Source organism: Caloenas nicobarica, chromosome 23 (assembly GCF_036013445.1).
Source record: "Caloenas nicobarica isolate bCalNic1 chromosome 23, bCalNic1.hap1, whole genome shotgun sequence".
NCBI classification, from domain to species: domain Eukaryota; kingdom Metazoa; phylum Chordata; class Aves; order Columbiformes; family Columbidae; genus Caloenas; species Caloenas nicobarica.
In genome coordinates this window covers 2,558,001-2,568,249 of record NC_088267.1, presented here as the reverse complement: position 1 = coordinate 2,568,249, position 10,249 = coordinate 2,558,001, and the positions used below count along the sequence as shown (strand labels likewise).

The window sequence follows — 10,249 nt, the reverse complement described above, 5'->3', positions numbered from 1 at the left end:
ACAGAACTAAAGCTGGAGGAAACACTGCTGTTGCTGATATAAAAGTCTTCCAGCCTGCTTACGGAGGGAATTGCAAACATACCAGTGCCAATGTCTAAACTGCAAGAGAAAGAAGCTCCAACATAGGCTTTTAAAAGTGTTTATTGATGGTTATTAGATGGAATGATGGCGCAATAGTGCAAACCACTGTGCAATTGGGAGAACATGCTCCCTTCCCAGCTTTCACATTTACTTTATGATACAGGAGACATGGAATAAGGATTAAATACAAAATGGGTCAGTCTGCTGCATTTACCGCACTCCATTGGGCTTTGGACAGATTACTGTTCCCTCAGTGCATGTCAGTTCAGAGCTACATCGAAGCGGGGAGTGGCTGCTACATTCTGTCCAGCTCTACTAGCGAGACAGTTCGAACCATCCACCTTTAATTTGCACACACATCCTCAGTCTGGAGAACATAGCACTTGGCTCAGCCAGCTCCTGCACTTTCTGTTTCACAGAGAACGGAAAATACCAGATGTTCACAAGTCACACATAATATTTACTAGTACACACTACAGTTGAGCTTCAAAAGTACTTCTTCAGAAGCAAGATTTCAGCTAATACTCATCTATCTTGCTAGCTTGTAAACTTAGGTGCCCACTTCCTCATCTTGGCATGATTTTCTCCCTGGAAGCTTCTAAAAACAACTAGGAGGGAGCAGCTAAACTCTGTATTTCTAGGGCTTGAGAGCCAGCACTGGAAGAGATTTATTTGTCCAATAATAAACCACCAGCTAGTTTCTCTAAGGAAGTTGCATTGTTAAATTATAAGTCAAAGAACACCCTGTCTCAAATGATGCATTTTGGAAAACAAACAACTCCACCACGCTCAAAAAAATTAAACACAATTACAAGCCTCAAGGCTGAACTGACCAGCATGCAGTGGTTCCAACTATCACCCGTGCATACTTCTCCTTGCTTTTCAAATCTGTACCATCACCTTTCTGTCCAAGAGAATTGAGAACCACAGCCACTTGGAGATAATAAAACCATGGGGCAGATACTGGAGACTTTAGAAACTGCTGGATTCGGGTAATGTGAATCGGTGGTGTGCCCTCTTTGAATGCCACTCTTATTCCAGTCCAACAAAGTTACCTATATATATAACATGTTAAAGTTGTGCCATTTGTCATAAACAGGACATCTCCAATTATGGATCACACTTCAGCATATAGTTGGGACAGGGAATAAATACATTACAGAAAGCAAACCCACAAGATTTTAGTTACATAAAACAATATAATTTGTATATAAACTGATAAATACTGTCTCCATGGTTCACTAATTCCAAATACTAGTTATCTGCACATTAGTTGCTAATATCTATTACTAGAAGTAGTTCCAGCTTGTGCTCTCTCAGGGTGGTCAATTCATTTCTGAGACTAGTCAGCCTGTTCACTCTGAGGGGAAAAACAATCTCAGCAATGAGACTAAGCTCCACATGAAGGTTTCATTTTGTCGCCCACCAGATAATGAGTCCTATGATTAGAGAAGCCACAGCAAGACCAAGAATCAGGATACACATCTTCTTACGGGATTTTTTCTAATAAAAGAAGAAAAAAAAGCCACTGATACCAGGAAGAGATGACAAGAGGAAAAAGCAAGTCTAACAGTTACTGTTACTAAATTTGGCAAACTAGAGCACTTGACACCAGTACTTATTCAAGAGAAGTAACCAGTGCGTGATCCTACAGATAAACGTGTTTAGTTTTAGGAGCACAGTGGTCTAAGAAATGCAGTTAAGTCCAAATGTGACAAGTTTTGCTTCTCTTAAGGAAAATGCAAGCTCTACTTCAAGTTGGCTACAGAAAGAGAACTTGCCAGCATCCGCCACATGCTTTTCATCCTGACAGACACCACCATGGCTTCAAAGGAAAGCCAAACACCTCTTTGTGATTTAGATTTTCCAGGTAAGACTAATTAAACTGCTAAGCAGTTTTCCGATACAGTCTCCCCTTGGCCACTTGGGGTTGGCGTGGAAATAGTATTGCATTTCTACAGTTTAAATCATTTAATATACAGTTACTGTACTTGGATTTTACAGCTTCAATCATTTTATTAATCATAGGAAACTACAGTCTGTCCATATGCCTACAGTCTGTCTATGTCCATAGATACCAAGTTTTTAACTTGGTATCTAAGGATTTGAGGATAGTTATACATAACCACTTCTCCATCCAGAAAACCACATTTAATACATGGCAAATAGCTCCCAAACTGAGATTCATAACATACCTCAAAACTTTATACAGGAAACCATGGAGAGAAACACTACTAAATGTTGCCAGATGGTAAGAGCTACTTTCCCTCCCTTGTGCTAACTGGCACTGGAGTTTTATCACCTTCTAGTACCTCCCCACTTAACAGCTTGAAAGATTCTAATTTTTTATCTCATGTGGAAAACTGAAGTCCCAGCAGTGAAATTCCGTACAGGACTGACTGAAGCAGAACCCTTATTCCTGCACTGAACATGGACATACGAGGACAATACTGATGAAAGGAACGTACAAAAAACACTGAATATCATACACAAAGGAGATTTAAGCAGCAGTAAGAACCACTGCAAGAGATTTGATGGGACAGGGAGGGCAGACTATGGGATAGAAACTGGGCAGTTAGACAGAAGAATGCTGCAAATCCCAGTCACCAGGAGCTCCCCTGGTCTGGGCAAGTTCTACATATCAGTGTCTTGCCCGATACATTTACAAGATGGATACAACATGAGAATTTGTTCTTTTTTACTGTTCTGCTAAATCCTGAAAACAGCAAAAGCAGCTACACATTTCAACTTGCTGAGTACACCTACATGCAGGAAGAGACTGACTACAGATCCTCTGAAGTAAAGGCCAATTTCAATACCATGTTTTTGACTCAAGCACTTTATCTATTCCTTGCAGCACAATTTTGAGCGAGTGCCAGCTCGCGCAAGCTGTTTTTAATAACTTGGTTTGTGTGCTGCAGTCCTCGGTATGTGTCTTGTTATCCCTGCTCCATTATTGCTCAACCATACATCGACAATAAAGTAAGCACACAGAATTTACCTGGTAATAGGCAGCCCTCTGTAACTGCTCGCTGGCTCTTTCCACATGGACTTCTGCACTTTCCACATTTGCCTCTATGCTATCTACAGGAAAATAAGAGAACTCGTCGTAAAATATTTAAGAGCTTCAGTGTTTAAAAAGAAAAATCTGAAATACAATACTTTTAATACGAAATACTGGAAAATTTAAACTATGCAGGCAAAATATGTAACTGAACTAAAAAGAAACTTCCTGTTATCCAAACACACTTACCAATCATATCTCCTTGGTCATGAATCATCATGGCTAAATCCTTAAATATCTGATTGACATCCAGGATGTCTGCCTGAAGACAACAGTTCGACAAGTTATAACAAACACCGGTTACAATTTTTCTAAGCCTCATTCTTGGCAGCGATTCTGACCATTGCTCAGAATGTCAGAACAGATCCCATCGTTCACTGACTGAGGCGACTTGATGCTGCTGTCTATGGAATCTGGGATTAATCCAGGAGCCTCCAGTGCTCCTGCTACTCAGTATTTGTTTCATCACTCTGGCAATTGCCACAGTACGGAACTGAGATGGACACTGTGACACGAGTTCCTCCTGCCATCTCTGAAGGACCACCAGTCAACACCAAAGGAAAATATACCTAATCTCCTTCAACAGGAGCAGGGAGATTGATCTCGGCATCAATCCTCTCTACAAGGAACTCTGTTCCTCCACCTGCAGATCTCCTCAGCCCAGCCCATTAGCTAGCACTGCATGACTTCTTTGGTTTATCTCCCAATACTGTTAACTGTGCAGGATCTACTGGTCACCTCTAATTGCCTGATTGCTGTTTCTCTTTCTTTAATGAGTTCAAGGTCCTGTTCAGTTATTGCCACATCATCTTCCTGAGACTGCATTTGATTCCAATCTTCACCACTGCAAAGAGATGGAAAGAAAGCACAATTCTTTCTCCCAGTACAGGGACTTCCACAGACCCTGGCCCAAGTTACAAAAATGTATCTTACCACAAAAACTTTAGTTACACAAAGTTAAAACTATACATCAAGAGTACAAGAAGCTGTTACCTATCAAATGAAACAAGCTGTTCTTCTCTGAACCGATCATCAGCCTGGAAGAGAAAAAGGAGTTATTAGTCTTGCAGGCTACCAGGACCGCTTGCAAAATCAACAGGAGTATCTTAAGACAAAGGCATATATTGTTCAGAGAGCTCTTTGAGAATGCCACTGTCACTTCAACTTTCAGATTTAACTTTGGTTAATCAAGATTAGCTTCCTCTTTAGATTTTAGATTCTGATTGTCTCTACAAATCAGAGGCAACCGAGAGATCAAATGCAGCTAGTCCGTTTACTCAGATTAGCCATCATCGTTTGTCACTTCCTTTCTCAACATGTAATAAAACCTTAGAGCATAATCCAACTGATAAATGTGTGCTCTTGTTAATTAAGCCTACACACTTAACACAAAGCCCCAAGGCACGTGGAGAAAATGCTTTTGGTAGCCTTTTTATTATGAATTCTTAGTAGCCACAGGAGTTTGTCAAAACATAATATGGAGAAGGTTTGAAGATACATTGGAGATATTAGCAGGACAGAAACTATAAGAAAATAAAGAAACGTAGTGTGAAATTTAAGATGTGATTTAAGGTGCGGTAAGCAGCCTCTTAAAATTTACAGCCTAGGGCTGATAGCAAGCAAAGAGCAGCCTGCAATACTTTGCTATGAACTATACTTTGCCTCCCCATCTCATCCTCCATAATATTTGCAACTACCAGGATTCCTTCCCTCCTCCACTAACATTGACAAGGAGGACACTGAAATGAGTGCCTGGTACTTACAACATCTGGAATGACAAAACTAACACACCGAGGCCTCATTTGCACTCAGTGATGTGTCAGCACAGAATCACAGAATGTTAGGGATTGGAAGGGACCTCGAAAGATCATCTAGTCCAATCCCCCTGCCAGAGCAGGAACACCTAGGTGAGGTTACACAGGAAGGCGTCCAGGCGGGTTTTGAATGTCTCCAGAGAAGGAGAGAGGAGCAGAGAGCTATGAAGTTAGTAGGCAAGTGCGAGGTCTCTCAGAAGACTTGTAGATCACTACAGCAACACAAAATTCCTGTAAATACTCACAGAGATACGGGAACCAGCTCTTGCCCTTGCCACAGTCTCTTTTTCCTTCTCTGACACCCGCCTCTGTATTGCCTGGAAGTTATTTAAGGCCGCGGAGAAGTCATTCATTAAACGTTCTTTCTGAAGCCTCTGTTGGCGCTGAAAAATTGAAACAAAAACAAGTGTTCAGATATTCCCATTCATGATAATGTAACTGTCAATCTTTCAAAAAAACCCATCATCATCATCATCATCACAACAATGAATGCTGGCATGCAAGAGATCTTTTGGTTCCAGTATCCTGGGGCACTGCAGAGAACAAAAAGCCCAACATATTTTCTAAGTCTAAGCTAGTTTCATGAAATGAGTGATTTAAAAATACATCCAGACCTGTTCAGATGCAGACAGAGGAAGCGGTAGAGACCCCAGCTCCTTTAGATATTCATTTGTCTCTTTGGCAAGGCAGTTTGCAGAATGCTGTAGCTGTTGTCTGAAATCAAAGTTCAAAAGCAGTTACACAAGCTTCTACCTAAAAAACAGTCTGCGAGCATTTCAGTTTCAAAAATAATCACCAAGTAGGGGTTCTGAGATCACATATCTTCACGGTGGGGTTTTTTTCACCCTAATGGAACAGAGATGTACTCTCAGCTTTTAGCATCAACTTGACTCTGAACTTACTTTCAAGTTTTCTTTTAAGACTTCAGAAATTACTCTTCTCATAACTTGCTGTTTATGCTTCACAGGTTTGTAAAAGCTGCACAGACAGACAGACTCCTTGTTCAGTCTCTCTAGCAGTCAGTTTGGACTACGACTGTTTAAATGCCTTCTAGATCGTCCCCCACTGGCATATGATTTTTCTGAAATTACATGTGGCATTTTGGCTGCCATACAGGAATGCTAATCTTTCTAGTGCGTAAATCCACCTGTACCACAAGGTACTTTTTCATCAATTATGAGTCTTCTTGCTGTTTTTCCTTACTGCTGTTATGTGAGGAACAAGCACCTACAGACGGAAGGAAAGAGAACCTCGACAAACATCAGCCCATTTAATACTTACAAGTTCTCCTGAAGCTTGCTGGAATCCTGCTTGGTTCCCAGCTGGCTCATCAAATTCTTTATTTGAGCGGCTGAAGATAGAGAGATCACAAGATGAGTTAGTAAGACAAGTTCTAGTGTATTTTACTCCTTCTTGGATGCATTCTAGCTTTCCCCAAAGGATTTCTGTCAGTGTCTGATTTAACTCAACAACACTTAAGTTCTTTGCTTTACATGCAAAGTGTATTTTAAACGTCCCCGTTCAGACATGATCCAGCCAAACAAACTTTCAGATAAGAAAGCGATAGTGAGGTGTACATACCTGGAAGACTAAAAGCTTGTGCTCTCCTCTACCTCAACCTTTTTAGACGAACTAACATAGCTGTTTGTTTCTATCAGCCTCGCTATTTCTGTATTTTAGGCTATCACTGCTAGAGAACAACTTTTCTGCACTGTTTTGCCACTTCTACATATTCTAAAGTTACTTAAATTGTTAATGCGACTTTCCTTATGTTGTCACTAGTGATCGTGCAAACACACAATAACCACATTAAACAACCTACCTGAAAAGCAAGTACCATCTACTCTCCCCCTTCCCTCTACCTTAGAATTTTTTTTTTTTTGACAGATCAGCAAGCCGATCCACTTTATCTTGCAGCTGTACAATTTTTAGCATTACTAAAGATGCTGGGCGCACCACATATGCCACCAGGACTATATTTGATTGGCTCAAATCGATCATGAAATCGTACACTATCCCAGTGAGCATCAAAAGAGGTGAGTCCAAGGAGGATCCACTTAATATAAATATAGTTCTACAGCACCTGCATTGAGTTGAAATACCCGATGAGTTTAACAAGAGCCACTTCCAGTTCAGCGCCATCCTGCTGGTGTAATTTCAGCTTTCAGCCCAGAGTGAGTCACTTCAGTTGATTAAATGCGTTGCTGAAGGAACATCAGATTCCTGCAAAGGCCACTTCTTTCAAAGTGATGTCCAATGGCTTGTAACAATGGCAGCTCAGCTGCAATACGATTTAATCAGTAATTAGGCAAGTATTCTAGCTTTTGCATCCAGCGAGAGTATTCCCGCTGGCAATTCTAGACTTCTATGGGCTCACACAGTGAGGAATTGTTCAGCAGCTCCTCACGCACGGAGCTGAACGTGGCTTCTAGCACGACTGCAGGTATTTCACAGCTCTGTCAGCCCCAGGAAGGGCAGGAAAGTTTGCAGTCAAGTTAAACTGACACACGGCACATGGACTGCGCTCTGTGCAGACAGCAAGGCCTTTCCAAATGACATCCACGCTATAACGTCTAGATCCTTGGCGATCTATTTTTCTTCTCCATTGGGGGAGATTCTTCCACAAGGCCCACACCAGGTGATGTGCTTTTTGCCCTGGGCTGAGCCAGGTTCAGCTTTTCGCTATGTGCAGTTTACTTTAGACAACAGCAACACAGAGTCTGCACAAAATGAGAGCAAAGCCTCTGGAAGACCAAAGGAAGGGGCTGGAGCTCTTGACCTTTATTCTTTGGATAGTGGATATACATATCAACATATAGAGCCCCCTCAGTCAACAGTCTCCAAACCCTTTCAATTTTAGGTGGTAAAGCTTTCCACTGACTATTTTACACTTAATATGACTTAAAGCATGTCAGTCTCTGCTTTAGATGCTTAGGTAACATAACAGTCTTGCAAGCAACAGTTTTCCCAACTTGGATCACCAGTTTTCTGTACGTTTTGTGTGAAATGCAAACTCTAAAGTTTCCCAAAAGGAAATAACAGTCAGCTGTGTCCACTGTTTGCTGTTTCCCTACGGGGAATGAAAGGAGAAATGAGGACACGCTTAAGGCTTCAGTATCTCTTCTCCTTCCAGGCTTGAACGGAAAGCTTCTATAAAATGCGTAATAAAGTTAATGACCATAACGTTAAGTCAGATGTTCTGTGTGTTCCCACCCACCTTGGTAAAAACTGTGAGGGTATTTGTTTCATTTGGGACAGGCAGCACACTGAGATAGGGCGGCTGCTGGTCATGAGACAGGGAAGGCTCGTCCTATGAGAAAGAGAAGCTGAACTACTTAGATGAGGAGACATCCCACGGAAGGGAGGGGATGTAAAAAAAGAAAAGAAAGAAAAAAGAAAAAGGAAAAGACCCAAACAACACGTATTATTTGGTGAACTTAGAAGCAATTCAACTAGCAGCCATGCCTACAGTAAGAGGAAATGAACATGACTGAGCAAAAGCAAAGCAGCTTCAGCAATATTACTAGTTTTGTATAATTGAATTAGAGAAGTCACTAACTTTCAGAGGAACCAACATGTTCAACTGATCTTGCACCTAAAAACTTGCATGGATACTTGGACAACTAGTGTATTTTCTCGCAAAGGCAGTATGCTTAGGAAGGGTTTATATCAAAGACTCTTTTGGAAGTGACTCATTTAGTAAGCAGTATTTCAGTGATCAATGCTAGGATTTCAATGATTAGCTTACGATACCAATAACTTTCTCAAATGACAACCATATGACCAAGAAACTGCAATGCCATTTACTTCACGACAATCTGTTCAGCAGCAGAACGCTTCCTGCAGAACTCTGCCAGCACATTCAAGAGGAAACAGGCAGGTCAACATCAGTCGTCAGAAATTCCTGCGCCAGCAGCTCCTCCCAGGTCCCCCGCACAAGGCGGGGTGACAACCTTTGCTTGCTGATTCCACTCGGGCACCTCACTGAAGGCACCTAAAGGCGAGCAGAAGCCGGGCTCTTGCCAGGGGGACAGAGGCTTCCAGTTCTGCTGGGGAATCCCAGAATCACAGACTGGCTGGGGTTGAAGGGACCTCTGGAGATCCCCAGCCCCAGCGCTGCTCACGCAGGGTCACCAGAGCAGATCGCACAGGTCGGTCCAGGCGGGTTTGAATGTCTCAGAGAAGGAGACTCCACAGCCGCTCTGGGCAGCCTGGTCCAGGCCCTGGCACCTCCCAGCAAAGAAGTTTCTCCTCATGTTCCGATGGACCCTCCTGTGTCTCAGTCTGTGCCCGTTGCCCCTCACCCTGGCGTTGGGCACCACTGAACAGAGTCTGGTCCGTCCTCTGACACCCACCCTGAGATACTGACCCATTGATCAGATCCCTCTCAGCTTCTCTTCTCCAGAACAGCCCCAGCTCTCTCAGTGTCTCCTCATCACAAAGATGCTCCAGACCCCTCAGCATCTTCGTGTCCCTCCGCTGGACTCTCTCCAGTCATTCCTTGTCCTTCTTAAACTGGGGAGCCCAGAACCGGACCCAGAACTGCAGATGTGGCCTCCCCAGGGCAGAGCAGAGGGGGAGGATTCACCTCCCTGCCCTGCTGCCCACACTCTTCCTCACGCACCCCAGGTACCATTGGCCTCTTGGCCACAAGGGCACATTGCTGGCTCACGGTCAGCCTGTTGTCCACCAGAACTCCCAAGCAAGATGGCAAAAATGACATAAACACCGCATCGGAACTGACAGCAGCGCGTATTTCACCCAGGCCGGCGGCGGCGGACCAGCTGTTCATTACAGCGCGGGGAGGAGGACGCCCAGCCACCAGCTCCGCGGCGGCGGGAAGTGGGGCCCGCACCCCCGGGAGGCCTCGGTCCGCCCGGCACCTCCCGCGCCCCACCGGCGAGGCGGCCGCCGCGCTCCCCACGGGGCTCCGCCGGGCCGGGCCGCCCCTCCCCGCCCGCACTCACTGTACTGCGCGATGCGCTGCACGTTGGCGCTGCATGTCTGGATGATGCCGCCGAAGTCCCTCGGCGGCGGCGGCGGCGCCCCGGGGCGGTGCGGGTCCAGCGGCCCGTACGACATGGCCGGGTCGGGAGGGAGCGCGGCTCCGCCGGGCCCGCCTGACAGCGCCCGCCGGCCTGTGCGCATGCGCGGCCGCCAGGCGCTGTGACGGAACGTCCGCATATGCGCGGGGCGCGGCCAGCGGCGCCTGCGCGCTAGAGGGCCGTGAGGCCGCGGGGCGCCATGGCAACGGGGCGCCATGGCAACGGGGCGCATGGCAACGGGGCCC

At 44.7% G+C, this 10,249-nt stretch overlaps 1 protein-coding gene across 1 annotated transcript; it reads right to left on the bottom strand.

Annotated features, from left to right (window-relative positions):
* Window positions 1-109: 109 nt before the first annotated feature.
* STX12 (syntaxin 12) lies at window positions 110-10,107 on the bottom strand. The gene is made up of 9 exons (XM_065650543.1): window positions 9,927-10,107; window positions 6,241-6,310; window positions 5,574-5,673; window positions 5,205-5,342; window positions 4,139-4,182; window positions 3,884-3,989; window positions 3,335-3,407; window positions 3,083-3,165; window positions 110-1,584 (listed from the first exon to the last, which is right to left on the bottom strand). Exons 1-9 carry the CDS (start codon window positions 10,105-10,107, stop codon window positions 1,492-1,494), a joined length of 888 nt encoding a protein of 295 aa, XP_065506615.1. The 3' UTR covers window positions 110-1,491.
* Window positions 10,108-10,249: the final 142 nt, after the last annotated feature.

What these genes read in the sequence shown, in the direction of transcription:
- STX12 (XM_065650543.1), bottom strand. Translation starts at nt 10,107, where the DNA reads ATGCGCACAGGCCGGCGGGCGCTGTCAGGCGGGCCCGGCGGAGCCGCG. An exon ending in CTCTGTCTGCATCTGAACAG is followed by an intron (nt 5,343 to 5,573) that starts GTCTGGATGTAT and finishes TCAATTTTTCAG; the next exon opens with CGCCAACAGAGGCTTCAGAA. An exon ending in CAGCTTGTTTCATTTGATAG is followed by an intron (nt 3,990 to 4,138) that starts GTAACAGCTTCT and finishes ATCTCTTTGCAG; the next exon opens with TGGTGAAGATTGGAATCAAA.